At 38.8% G+C, this 15,452-nt stretch overlaps 1 protein-coding gene across 4 annotated transcripts in view; it reads right to left on the minus strand.

Moving 5' to 3' along the window:
* The window catches only part of NAXD (NAD(P)HX dehydratase), a 49,997-nt gene that overhangs the window by 17,268 nt on the left and 17,277 nt on the right, over positions 1–15,452 (minus strand). For all 4 annotated transcript variants that reach the window (XM_054162868.1, XM_054162866.1, XM_054162867.1 and 1 more), the window contains one exon: positions 9,565–9,673. In XM_054162868.1, coding sequence (XP_054018843.1) covers positions 9,565–9,673 — 109 coding nt within the window. The remainder of the gene's footprint in view (positions 1–9,564; positions 9,674–15,452) is intronic.

Below are 15,452 nucleotides of genomic sequence, written 5' to 3' on the forward strand. Positions count from 1 at the left end.
CTTTTCTTATATTCAGCTACTTAAGTAATATTGAACCAATCTCAAGTTTTACACAAATCACACTGTTTCAGCTGCTACTGAATTATTCAAATTTGTAAGTATATTTAGCAGTTGTGCAAGGATGTAATCTTAAAACATACCCAGAATTAGCTGCAGCATACTGAAAGACCAGAAAGTCTTACTTGCAAAGCTTTTTAAGAAATAATGAGACAGAGTTATTTCTATATTCATTAATGTTAATCTGCACAGATGTGCACGCCTCAGCTTTACTTCACAGATGTATTGCTTAACCCCTGCTGTGTTAAGTTCATTAACAATTACATTTAATTTGACTCAGTTGGTTATAATCAAATGAAGTTGTGGGTCTAGCAACCACATTTATGGTGTGTTTTTTTTTCCATATGTATCCAATTGTCCAATTATTTTTGAACCATACTAAGCTCTTCTCATTAGAGAACCAATGAGCAAGATATAAGAAAGCATTCAGATAATCCTCCCCAATTTTTGAAGACACAAATACCAGCCACTGCAACCTCATTTTCTAACTGGTTTTAATTATTTTCATACATTGGCAACCAAACTCCTTCAGTACACTTGAAATGATTACCGCTCCACTTCCCACTAATACGAATCACCAGGTTATTCTAGTATGTTAACTTTAGGAAGTTTGTCTTTCATGAAACTTCAAGTCTGAAGGAAGACAGCAGATATCAGAAGTCCGTATCTTCCAAACTGTTCTCTTAAATGCATCATGAGCAATCCAGGGAACTAATTTTGCCAAAGTTCTGTTCTCAAAACAGAGTTGTTGTTGTTTCTGTCTGGACCCTTTTCAGATTTCCTCTTAACTGTCATCTTGACTACTCCTGACTACTGTTTAAGACTTCCCTTGTTTGTCTACGTATTATCTGTTTAACAACAGGCTACATAAAAGAATCCTGAAGATCCACTCTCCACCAAAGAGAATGTTAAGTGAGAAAGAAAAAAACACCAACCAAACACCAAACCAAACCCACAAAAAACCCCCAAACAAAACAAAACAGTGGAAGCTACAAAGCGTGAAAATACATGTATTAGGTAAACAGCTTCTGGAAGACTGGATCACTCGTGCATTCCAGAGGAATAAGGCATCTCTTCCAAATAATGTTTTGAGTTCCTACCTCTCCAGCACGTCCTCCACAATTTTGAGACATTCTACCTCTGCTCTGAGGAGAAACTTCATTTTGCCAAGTAAAATCTATTGGCCAAGCAACTTTTATTGTGTACCAAATCTCTGAGGTATCAGTTTCTAATCTAAGATACTGAGTGATCTTTGCTTTTTCTTTCTCTCATTCTAAAACAAATGATCAGGGGATACAAAGTCCTTTGTCTTATTTAGAAAGCTCGTTTCTGACTAAAAAAACCAAACACACACAAACAAACAAATAACCTAAAAAGACCCCCAACCACTAAACAAATGGAAAAGAAACAACCCTAATTATTTTCCTTTCCTTTTCCTTTTTGAAAACCTGACAGAAATTGCTTGGAGACAGAAAAAGAACCTCAGGGAGGAAGTTCTGGGGAAGGAGGGTGTAATCTGGCAATCATAATACAGCAGTAACAGAGGTAACAGTATCCCTTAAAACAACCACCCATTTGAAGGACACAACATTCATCGGAGAACCTCTGTTTCCTATTGATTCTGGACAGGACCCATGTCACCTGTCGCCATTTAAAGGTCAAATGGCTCCCCACCGGAGAGCAATTCATCCCATGCAGCTCGGATATTGCATTTAGTATGGGAAGAATCACCACAAACATACATGCCTTTCTCAGCTATCACAGACATTTTACTGCTTTTTTAGACATTAAGAATTACACGAGATGACATCCACTTTTGAACCCTCTACTGCTGCACATAGTGTATAAAAACAAACCCCAACATCTGCTTGCATATGTGGTCTTTACAGAAATAGTGGCAACATCCTGGCAAAAATCAGTTTTCAGCTGAATCTGTATCTCAGTATTTGGCATGGACTTTCCTGGTTAGTACTTTAAGCATATGCAAGAACCTTTACTGTAAATTCGCAGAATACAGCTCAGACTGACTCTACTTTAACACCAATACCTATGGTATTGTGTGATCAGGAACAGTCTGCTCAGTTTTATCCCATGTAACAGTTATTTATATGGAAAAGGACTTAAAACATTGCCAATTGAAAATATTAAGAAGTGTTAGTAAGACGAGACCTGAAATTCAAACACCAATCACATAACTGAAGAGTAACACGTACAAGCATCAATGGCAAACCCAAGACATCATGCCTTCCTGTCAAACTGTACACTAGGGTTTTGGAGATCCGAGCTCCAAGATACATCCAGCGGATAGCTCAGAATGCAAAGAATATATTATACGACTTCTCCACCCAAGTCCACAAGCCAGCAATAACACACAGATCCAATTTACACACAACATTTGCACACGACAGCACACAAGCTGATTCTCCACAGCTCTTTGGAAAATACAGTTATGTACAGTTTTGCCTACAACACCTGACTTAGATATATCCTGTTCAGCTTTCTTAATTAACGTGGATTGGCAGCAGAACATCTGCAGTTGCTTTTACTGTATTAGTAGTTACATCACTCCGTGTGTTTTTCCTGATGAACTGGTTTAGCTACACAATAGTTGACATTTGGTGTTTGCAAAGGGAAGAATCAGGAAATTAGAGCCAGTGGTTGTAATGAAAGATTGGATTTTAATTAAATAAATACAAAACCACAATAGTGGCATATATAAAGCAAAATCTATCCCACAACAGTAATTAATTTTCACTAAGGATGCACCACATTGTCATCTTTCTACTCTGCAAAGGAAAAATACTGCAGGCAAAGCTTTCTTCACTGATACATCAATAAATACTGTATTTCTTCGGTGTCTTCAGAAGTCATGTCTTGACCTACTCTTGGCAAAACTCATTATCCATGTGCTCAAAAAGAAGATCAAGCTTCAGCATGCCATCATAATAGATAGCATTGACCATGATGACATTCAAACATTTTAGGAAGCTGTATAATCTTGCCTTTGGCTGACTCAAAGTGCATTCTGCTGCAACCCGCACATGCCAAGTATGTAATTACATCTTCTGGTTTGGAAGAGACACATAAATGCATACAACTTCATACTGGTTATGTCTCATACAACCTTAAATAATCAAAAAGGAGTGGCACTCGCTTTTACAAAGAACTCTCTACTGAAAACTAGGATCAGAAACTGTAGTTAAAATGTCACCTATAACTGCTTGTATTTTCCACAGGGATGTGCTCTCACCCAACAAGCCTGAACCCATACTTTTCTCTGAAGCAGAGAGAAAGGAGGAACAAATACCCAACATTTCCCTATAAATGCTGCAGCTGGCATTTCTGCACACCTCCCTCCTCAAGGTGCCCAGGAGAAACAAGTTCCACCCCAACACACTGCAAATCAATTCCTACAAATAGGAACTGAAAGCCCTCGGAAGCATTTCTGCATTCCTCGCTTCAAGTCTGGATAAATGCAGCATTAGCAGACTCAGCTGAAATAGAGGTCAGGATGCAGCTCCGTAGCAGAGATATTTGGAAAATGGGCTTGGCAAGCAGGAGTTTGTAATCTTGCACAGCTAGAGGTAGGCAAATATCCCAAGCACAAAGTCTGCTCAAGGCTACAGTTAGGGCTGGCAGTGGGGATAAGTTGCCCTAAATACAGGCCACTTGATAGAGGAAGTTTTGAAAAATGTTTAAAATGGAGTTCCACTGTTTGAGATTCTTCACTCGAGAGCTGTATTGTAGGCAACCTGTTTTCCTTTGTTGCTTGGGGTTTTTTTTTTAATATGCAGTTTACTGAAAGCAAGTTTCAGAGTTTCTTTCACAAACTGATTCAAGAACTCATCCTCTTTTCGAAATTCAGCAATGTCAAAATCTCTTTGTGGACAGTATGCAAATCACCATTAGCTATCCTAATTGCCTGAGATTTTTACTGTATATATTCCCATATGTGTAACTAGCTCATTAATCACCCTGCGAAGCTCTCAAACTAACCACCACTCAAGACTATACTTCAGCAAAAGTCACAAAACAGAGACAAATAGCTTTTCTTTGAAACAAATATCTTTATTTCATTGTTTATAGGCAGTTCAACTAACCCATACTTTTGTCCTTTGACGTGCCAGTCCCTGTTTTCCAAAAGAGATTTTCAGGTGCACAGGAAAATACTTCACTTAAACCAGGCAAAGGGTAGTAAGAACTCTAAAGAGTACCCTAGTACATGATCACGCTCATTAAGTGCCTTGGAAATGTTAAAGCTGTTGTTAAAACTAGTCAAGCTGAAGATGTTGTACATGGCACCTAATCAAAGCTGTTCTAGTCTACCACAGAAAAAGAGAATAATCTACTTCTAGACTTCCTTTTTCAATTCAAAGTAGATCATTTTCTCTCAGGCTTGGAGGAAAACTGCAGCTATACAGTTTCTTAATATCTGCTGCAAGCATATGCTACATGTTTATAAAAGTAACATAACCAAAAGTAATGCCTGAAGGTAAGACAAAGAAAACAAAGCAAAAGCCTCTAAAATACTGTCCTACAAAAAAACAAATGAGAACTCCTTTTTTAGCTTAATGATCACAAGCAGATACCACTTAAGAAACTACATTTTTACACTGCCGTCCCTAAATATCCAAATCCAGCTTACGAAATAATCCTGTCTACTAAAATCTAAAGTAAAAAACTTGACTCAGAATAAATAAAGGCAGTAAGTTTTCTCATGTTGTCTCATCCACTGAATGCCTGCACTTACAAAGCAAACCCTACGAGGTTTCCCATTTATGGTTGATTATATGGATGTTAAATTTCACTTAAGTTATTTACGGTCAGCTGATGGCATTTTTATCTTAAAACAAATCAACACAGACCTAAAAGGAACTCTGAATTCATCACTTATTTTTTTTCTTTTAGGGTTTCTAGCTGAATGATGCTCTAGAAAGAGTTGATAAAAGCATTGGTAAGCAAAATACCTTACGTATCAAAATCAAGTCAAACAACAATATAAGCCTACACACAGATAGCAAATAAACATCCCAGTTCACTGTGAATGACTTTTATCAAGATCCATTGCATATATTAGAAAATAAATTCTGCCTGCAAGCTGCATAAACATGTATTTAAGGTCCTTTTAGGGTATTTTCAAACACTGTTTTCCTAATCAAGATATTTGTAGGGAAACCACAGAATACTAACAGTTCTTAGCACAACCAAAAGGATCTCTATGCCCTGAGCAGCTTTATCCATACCAGTACCACCGTCACAGAGAAAGGACTGTTGGCAACTGCTAACAAGTGAAGATGCCCACAAATTCTGACTCTCATCAAGCTCTTTGCAAACAATGAGGCTTGGCTAGTAGGAGTAGCTTTCCACTGGATACTGCTTGTGGTATATACATCAACACCAGGGTTTGGTTGAGGGCTGAGAAAAATACAAGTTAGACACACATTCTCACAGTGGGTGCACACACATTGCCCTTCATTTTTTCCCTATGCAGTACTGCAGGCACAAGATCACATTTACCTCTCCTCCTCCTAGCTGAGTATTGAGAACAGAAGGTAGTGTGTCCTCACTGCTACTTCAGTTAGAATAGAACAGAATAGACTAGACTAGAACAGAATTAACCAGGTTGGAAAAGTTGTCTATGAATTGTTAAACCCCCACAGCAAGACCCTCCCCAGAGGACTTTCCACAGAATATAAACAGGGCAGGAGGCAAATGCATGACACACATTGCTTGACATGTGCAGTGATTCCAAACATTAAAACATCCTGTTGCTCATATTTGTGCATTGTGCTAGGTACCACAGAGAATACTACTAATCTATCAACCGCAGCATTAGCCAGGGATGCTTCTCAGGTGCCTTATACTAGGTACAAATGGAATCCAGGTGGCTGCTCAGATATCAGAAGGAAAATGCTTCTCAAGGCCCATAGCAGCAGATTTAGCATTTAATGGACTGCTATGACCACAAAAGGTGGCTTTGTATTCTGTAGTCCTCTTGATCTTACAAAAACTAGTGCAGATAAGCGTAGTGAAGCACCTAGTCCCATTCTGACAATTTATTAAGGCTGTGAAGTGTTGCTAAATCCTGAAGGCATGAAGCTTGAAAGGGGGAATTAATCCAACTAACCTAAAATAAACACAGAAGGGCTGACGCCTTAGCTGAAGTGGGACTAAGAATCCATCTTAAAAATTTCAAATGGGCTCTTTTGGGGCACACTTGATGAAGGTGATCCATTACAATGGCCCAAACCTCTCCCATTCTTTGCTAGACATTAATTACAGCCAAGATATTTTCATACAACCTTAAGATGATGTCCCTGGAGGTGGAAAACAAGAATGCTTTCCTCTACCTGATCACAATGGTAACTGCTATTTCACCAAGAATTCTGTATCAGAAAATAAGCCAGTAATGTACCCATTAAAGATTCACCAACCTCTGAAGTAGAAAATTTGACAGGAACATCCCATTTATAACAAAAGGAATAAGAGAATGGAGAGAACAAGAGACCAGAAACTGATAAAGGACATCACTAAGCCTCTAGCTGTCTGACTGCTAAGCAGCAGTAGGATGCAAAACATCCTGGAGCATTAGACAACATCATCTCCTGCTGCAGAGTGCTACACAAGGAATATAATATGCCTTCCAAAGTCCTCTCAGAAGCTGCACTCATCACCCTGCAGAAGAGAAATTTGGTTCTCCCACAAACTTGAGGAACAGCTCTTAATGGTACAGGCAGAAATTCCCTCTATTTCCAAACCCTAGGCTAAAAGAAGAATCAGATCAGAGTAAGACCAGAAGTTCAAACGTCCCTGGAATGGCTGAATGAACACTGTGGCAAGTAAGTATAATAGGGATGTAATTCTGCTGGGTTGTTCCTTTCTCTTTAGGAGAAATAGCTTAGACTATTTATTTGCTCCAGAGTTGGTGAAGCTGGCAAAGGGTCTTGAACCCAAGTCTCATGGAATTAGGGTCATGTAGTCTTCAGAAGAGGTTGATGACAGATCATCTCTAGGCACTTGGAAGAGAAGATGATGATCAGGAGCAGCCAGCATGGTTTTACCAAGGGGAAATCATGCTGGACTAATCTGATAGCCTTCTATGATGTCATAACTGAATGGGTAGATGCAGGGAGACCAGTGGATGTTGTCTACCTTGACCTTAGTAAGGCTTTTGACACGTCTCCCATAGCATCCTTGCAAGTAAGCTCAGGAAGTGTGGGATAGAAGAACAGACAGTGAGATGGATTAGGAACTGGTTACAAAATAGAGTCCAGAGAGTGGTAGTCAGTTGAAAGGAACTGAAATGCCACAGCACACACACTGCAGGCATTAAGCATGAGGGAGGCAGGTGATGTCCTAAAGATGCTGACAAAGCAAAGCATTCTTTGGTCTGTAGAGAGAACATATACCATCTAGTCAACAAGTAATCAAGCTATTCCACAACAAAACAATGATCACGGGCTGTACATCTGAAGTAGCAGGTTACTGCATTAGTAGTCCATTTTTCAATGCTCAGAAGAGAAAACCAGCCCAAACACAGTTGTTTGGACAAGGATGTTTACTGGCAATGTGCAGGCACAATTCTAACAAGAACTGATGTAAGAACAGCATCAGAGAGGTGACAGACCACTATGCCTCAGCACTTTAATAGGGTAGGAGGAGGAAGAGGGGAAGCTCTCTCCCATTGTCACTGCCACTCTGATACAAAACCCTGACCACAAATCTGCGTCTCAGCCCTGAATTCACAGGACAGCATGTTGAGGTTAGCTTAAAGGGAAAACAGAAAATTATATACCAAGGCAGCCTCCTATAAAAGTTTAAAATAGCAATGCTATCATCACTTGCTTTTTTTTCTTGAAGGTGAAGAGTGATACAAATCTCAAAGTTGCTATTGAAGCAAGAGAGAGACTCAGCCTTTCCTCAGCACAGAGAAGCACCAGTCTTCCTCGAGCATGCGAACAGCATTCACTTGTCCCCAATTACATGTTAAAAACCCAACACTGGATAACTAATGAACACTTACATAATTACAGTGAGGACAAAGAACTTGAGCTTTAATGTGACCTGAAATTAATAAGGTCAGATCCACAGCTCATATGAACGTGGCCTGAGGTTTGAGCATGAAGTAGATTTTAAATGTCTTATTGGCTGAATTTATTTCTTCACATGGGACGGCCAGGTTTGAAGTAAAAGCATGCTTGTAATTCACTAAGGAAACAATTTTTTTATAGCAATGCAAAAAAACAAAAAAAGGTTAAAAATTAAAACAAATATATAAAAATCAAGGACACTTCTTGATACTTTGATAATGGAGATAACCACACTGACATCTTCATAAAACTCAGGCAGAATTCTTATATAGACCAACTTATGTTAGGTATCGTAGATGCTCTAAATGAATTCTTGTTTTCTTTTGTTTAAAGCTGTTTTCCTAAAAACCAAGAAAGAAAAAGCATTTCTCTGACAAAAATGAACATAACATCTACTGAAATTTTTCATTCAGAATAGAATTTGGTTTCTTGATCAACTGTAATAAATTTATTTTTTCTTTCTTTCTGAATACATGCTCTTTATCAATTTTGTGCCTCTGGGATAAACTAAACATTTTTTGGAAGCAGGAGAATGAAAGAAGTGAGAAGCCCCAACAGCAACTTCCTTTAATAAAATCCTAGTTTAAAAAACAAAAATAATCACTCTCTGTATCTCTCAAGGTATTCTAAACTACTTGGATAGTGTGGTCTCCTGCCTCTTGCTTTCCCTGCTTTTCAATTTCACGTGTCACTGTCAACATATCTGTAAATTATATTAACTCCACTTGTTAGTGCCACTGATTAATTCAGTAATACTTCACAGGAAAAAAAAATAAATTGTACAAAATTAGATTTGCATTAGACTGAAAGATACTTTTAATCTACAAAGATGTGTTGACAGCAATTCAAGACATTATCTGGATGACAGCCTAAGTACACATTATTTAAGAGTACAGAACTATCTAAAGCTTCTGTTTTCAGCTCTCCACTAAGGCTTGAAAGAAAATAGGATTACTCTCTTTATCCAGAGTAGAAATCTGCAACATTTTATAATTAAGACTATTACTTACTACAAGGGGACACAGTCCCTGTTCTTTGGTAGCTCTTCTGATACAAGTTGTCAAATATGATTCTGAAAAATAAGGGGCTCACAATCATATTTATATGCACACAGTACAGGTGCTTTGCACCTAAGAAAACACAGAGTCCTTTATCTAGAGATGCCAACACCTAGATCTTAATTAGCAGCTTTCACAATCAAAACAAAAACAAATGAAAGCAACCATAAGAGTACCTAAAATTCAGAATGATGCTTACAGTATAATAAAGAAGACTGTGACTAACAGCCAATAATATTTTATTAAATTTATTACTTAGTAACCTATCAAAAACATTTGTGTAATTATACAGAAGATAGGGAATTGGTTAATAAAACTCAACATGAAGACACAGAATAAAGTATCAGTACACACATTACCTTAGTGTTCTCAAGCAGAACTTCATCTCTACCTAAGCCAGGTCCTATGACAACCGAGTGCAGTCGTGGTAACCATTTTTCCACCTCATGGACAGCATTGGGACTATCACTAAATGCAATTGGGGAAAAAAAAAAAAAGGCAAGTTTAAAAAGGTTTCATTTTAGTATTCTCAGAATCTGAGTTGAAGATGCAAGACAGAAAGATATATTTTAAGTATCTGTGAAGTTTACCTTCCAAACTATCAAAGCCTTATGACGCAGAAAATATGGAACGGTTGTGCAAATAGCTATAATGAAACTTTGCTCTTTATTGATTCCTTAGGGGAAACCACATAAAAATTAGGAGGTAATTGCAAGCATCCACTATAGTTGTTAGAAAATAAAAAATAAAGACCCAAGCAGGAAACCAAAAATTCTTTTAGTCACAACTCCCCCTTTAATGTTTCTTTGCAGAGATTACACCTTGGAGAGAAATCCACCATCTCACAGATATACTATGGCTTGCTGGAAATGATGCAATTATTTATTACCCTGCATGGCAAAATGAGAAATCTACTCATATGCTTTTTTTGTCAGTTGCTTTATAAGCATTTTTTTCAACTGAATTATGGTCAAACTGTCCCCTTTCCCCAAAAGGCAACAGAAGAATTAAGCTACTCACTAAGGGTATAATCTGCTTGCAATGCTTAAGATTTCTGTAGCACTCAGGTTTTGTCTACATCGGAAATATGATGAGAAAATCCACTGCCTAATAGAGCTGCCACAATACAGCATTTAGTTGCTGACCAGAACTGCTTATTTTGTTCTGATCAGTTTTGTTGTGGAAATAGGTCAGAATATTTTGAAAGCACTGTCCAACAATATCAGTTAATCCTTACTGACAGTACCAGGGAAAACTCAGCCTCCCTCCCTGCCTCTAACATAAGTGACAACAATAAATGAACGTTTTAACCAACGCACGGGGGAATAATAGCCCTATAGGCAAAGCAAGGGAGTCTTATTCGATAGCATTACTCGGAATATTTTGAGCTTGCAATACTTCAACAAAGGTCTATTAAGACGGTTGAAAGCCCATGCACGTTTTTCATAACCAACAGCTGTACTGATGGGACACACCACTTGGGAACAAGTGTTTAGCCTGCGTCTGGCAGAATCAGCAAATTTCACAACGATTTCTGCAAGTGCCAGGCAGGAGCCCAAAGCTTTTGCAGCTGCAGGGAGCGAGGTGCCCACTCAAGGCCACACGGACGCAACTGCCTCGCGCCTGGCCAAGACCCAGCAGTCCCTCCACCAACAAAAGCTGCTTCAGAAATCCCCGGCTGCAGCAGCGCTGGTTCCCCAAAGGCGCCTTGTGCTGACACCACAGAACAGCTCTGTCAGAACAAGGCTGCTGGGCAGAAGCGATGACCCGCTGCAAGGGCAAGGGAGACGAGGAACCACGTGAGGACATCGGTGTCCCTGAAGCATTTCTCGGTTAGCAAGCTGAAGTTGAATTTTCATTTGCATGACACAGCTCCTTCCCTAACTCACAAGGAAACAGTAGTAGCCTGAGAATTGTCAGACAGCTCACTTTCCCCCACTTTTTGTCCCTATAGAACCCCTATCAGTTTATTATGTAGAAACAGACTGGAAATAAAAATTATTCAAGAAATATTTAAAGCACAGTTCTTTTAAAGACAGTTCTTTTATATGGGTAGGTTGGATGTGAAAAACTCTGAACCAAACTCTAATAAAAGGACACCATTTCTGAATGCAGACCACCTTTTTATTTACATGCTGGAACTGATTTGATCTCTAAAAGAGCAGTATGTATCTCAAATATATAGTATTTCTCAAATCCCTATCTCATATGAATCACACATCTTTAAGAATACCATGCTATATACTTATGGATGTTTGAATTGACTAAATGCAAAATACCTTTAGATAGCAGAAGCAAAATTCATCAAATATATCTTCCACTAAAGGTAAGCTAACAACAGTGCCATACATAGGTACCATAACTTGCTCTGTTCTACAAGTATCTCCTGCAAATAATCTCAAGGTAGAAAGTTGGCCAATTTATTTATATTCAGGATTGAAATAAGACAATTTTGTCTCCAACCCAACTGATAATGCATGCTCTTCAAAACAAACCCATCTCTTGGGAAATGAACGGTCCAACATTAAGCCACTCCGGCTCACTTTGCCTCTGGTAATAATAAAAGCCTACTGTGGAGCTTTTCATCTTCAAAGCATTTTACAAACATTACCTTCACATAACTCCTTTGCAACTTCACAGAAGAAGCAACCCAAGGCATATGAAGGACCAAGGCACTGAAAATGATGATAATAACTACTACATTGCAAAATCAGCTATAAAAACAAGCTGTAAAATAACTGATGAATTTTGATTCTTCATAAAAGAAAAAGAACAAATACTGCCTCAGAGACGTATCATGCCAAATTCACTTTAAGATACTGGACGTTTACCACAGCTGTGGTTATGCAGCTAAGGACACCTTACAAATACACTGTATCTACAGCTTCTCTGAAAGTGTGAGCTGTTGTGACATCTTACAATTTATTCCCACACAGAGATATCAAAATAGTATTTTAAAGATGACAGGGTATAAGTGTTCAACAAATAGCTCTCTTCAGGAAAGGATGTCACCTTGAATGTTCCTGACCACTGGATTTAGCACAAAGATAAAAACTCTTCTAATTCTCAACAGCTACAGTCTATATGCAACACATGTCCAGAAGAGTTCTCTGATACCAAGGTCAGCTGGCCTCTACACCCTCAGGCTTTGGAGCAGGTATCGCTCAAGCTGCCTCCCAGACACAGTAGTTCTTCACCAGAGGAAGAGGCTAGCTGGCACAGGCCAAAAACCTTGCCAAGGATCATTTGGATAATTTGCCAATACAGGCAAACAATATTCAGGTACCTGGGAACAAAAAGAATTCTTAGCAGTGTTTAGTTCATTATGACAGAAAAAAGTTAATGTGTATTCTTGCTTGTTGTGGATTGAAATCAGAAAAAAACAAAACAACAAAATACTTTGGATGCAGCAGCACAGAATACAAGTCAGGTACTCAGCTGTTTTCTGTGTACTATGCTCACACAAATAACAGTTAAAAATAACAATCACATTTGTCTCTTTGTGTCATTTCTCCATCTGATAACTTAACTTCATTTCAAACCTCTCCATTTAATTATCACCTTCACTGCCCAAGAGACAGAAGCACAGTTGAAATTGGCACTGTATTTTTTTCCCCCAAGTACCTAGAAAGGTATGTGAGGTATGAAGAAGGCATCCTCTTGATCAAAAGAGATGCAATCTTCACACTCTGCCAGAAAAGAATCAAGAAAGCAAGAATCAGTACCGTCTTTTAGAGGTGCAGAACCATACGGTACATGACTTTTTTCCCAAATGAGAATCTCAAACACGACAGCCCTGCTTTAAAGCACAAAGCTAGTATTAAGAGAAGCCAGAAAATCTCTTGCAAGGCTGTGAGAAAGAGCATTTCAATTTCTGAAAACAAGGTGAAACCTTCTGAGAGAGACTTTGACTAACCAAAAGTCAGGGATTTCCCCAAAATGAAGCAAGCTTTTTTGTAAGGTGATGGGGCAAGAACTGGAAAAGAGTTCCTTCCCACAATTTGAAAATACAAACTCTGCATCATGGGCATACACAACAGAAATAATCTGGGAAGCTGAATCCAAGCAGTAACACCTGTAAAGACAGAGAGTGAACTACAGCACCACTGTGTAGATGTGTGCAATTAAAGATTCTAGTGACAGACTGCTGCTGCAGATTTGCAGGGAATGAGCACACCATCAAACAGCTACTTAACTTCTAGCTATCCACTTTGTGTTATGTGACATGTTATCAGATGCCATTCTGATGAAAACCCAGATTATGACAGCTCACTTATTCAACCAACCAACCAAATATCCCTCTAAACGCCAAAACCTTTCCAACTTGTCTGGAAAGAATTTCATAAAGGTCAGACCACATATAGAAATGAACTCTCACAAGATAAACATGCAAATAGCAACTGGGAGACAACAGACTCATTAATAAGGAAAATGGGAGGTTCTACAGCTACTCATCCCTGTGAGGTTTATTAGCTAAGGAAGAGTCTATATCAACAATCATTTGATCAACTTTACACACCATCCATTAGTCAAAGCAGATCTAAATAAATAAGCAAGCATATAGAGTCTCACAGAGTAGGGTGACATAATGAAAAAGGACCCCATGGATGTTTACTTGATCAGCTTTCCTTGAGTACTAGCATGAAGTAAGAGTGACAAAGCTTCACCCAGTTCAGGCTGAGACTGTGATCTCATGGGAAAACAGGCACAACATCTTTATCATTTGCCTTCCTTGAAGCTCTGAGTGGATAGGGCCAAAGTATGGTGTTTAGCATCTTGCATGTTTATCCTCTGGCTCTTTTCTCTGCCTCCAAAATGTACTGAGAAAAGTACTTTCCATGGCAAAATATACAAAGATTATTCAAATTAAACAGCACAGAGTCTCTGAAATGGTGGGGACAAATTGGTTTTGTGAATTATTGGTAGCTTTAGAAAACTTCTGCCAAATTAAAACCTATGCACTCTGAAAAAAAAATTCTTCCTGGCTTACCACCTCATTTATTTTTTTATATGAACACAGCACTGCTTTGGTTATGGCACTTACGGCAGTAATTGCTGGATTCAGTACTGTGCAGTCTCACTGTTGCCTCTTAATGTACAACTTCATGGTCTTTCACAACACCTTTCATTTTTGAAAAGCTGGTACAGAAAACAAACTTCTAAGTCAGCCTTTTTGCTCTTCAGGACTTTTCTGTATTTCACTAGCACACAATGACACAACTTTGTAAATCCTCATCTTTGTGAAAGCTTGATGTAATAACCAAATACAACAAAAAAGGCTGAAAAGAGATGGAGGCTATTGCCCTAATACCACCCCCAGTTTCTTAAAATCGTCTGGAGCAGCCTGTAACAGATATGTGGCAGTTGCCAATTCCTTGCAAATCTGCTCTAGGATGGTCACCCACCCAGAGTGGGTGGGAAGACACTCGACTGCTAGGGCCTGAAATGCAACTCATACCCCCAACCCTCCAAAAGAAGACAATTTTGCTGTACACTGCATTTTATTCATAGGCTGTCTTTCACCAAATGATCAAAAGCCACCAAGGCAATAGCTTTAAATTATTACAGAAAGCCCTAAACAGCAGCTTTCCTCATTCAGGATGAATGACAGTCACTGTCATTGCTTTCTAGAGGAGGGAAAGGAACAACAATGATAAGGTGCAGGCTTGTCAAACTGTACATGGAAACAGGAAAATGAGAACCAAAGTCAGCATGAGTATAACCAGGAGCCACAGAAATACTATATAAGCATGAATGACAGCATAGAGAGGAGGCAGCAGGACTACAACTCTTCATATATGTTTTAATCAGAGCTGGAACCACCTTGGTAATCAGAGATGTGGCTTGGACACCACAAAACACCAATCAGTGGGACCTCCTGCTAGAGAAGGACAATGCGATACAAACAAGACTGCTGTCACCTGATCAACTATGTGGCTTCTCCCTGGAGGCACTATTTTTCAAGTTCTCTCATTATCTGTGCACACTTGGTGTGACTGAGGCAACTCCAAATGCATTAAAATGAACCATTTCATAGATCTGTTAGGTAAACTCAGGGAAAGCCACTTTAAGCGGGCAGTTTCAAAAGCCAACCTAGAGTCTTATCTTCAAAGATGGGAAAAAGTCTCTGATCTGAGGATGAAAGAGTTTCAGTTTTGTTTGTCCAAGCACTGCAAGTAATTACATTAATGTGAATCAAATGTTAGACCTGCTGACATTTAGGTCCTGTCATGTTATACAGCACATC

This window comes from Dryobates pubescens, chromosome 7 (genome assembly GCF_014839835.1).
Source record: "Dryobates pubescens isolate bDryPub1 chromosome 7, bDryPub1.pri, whole genome shotgun sequence".
In the NCBI taxonomy this organism is placed as follows: domain Eukaryota; kingdom Metazoa; phylum Chordata; class Aves; order Piciformes; family Picidae; genus Dryobates; species Dryobates pubescens.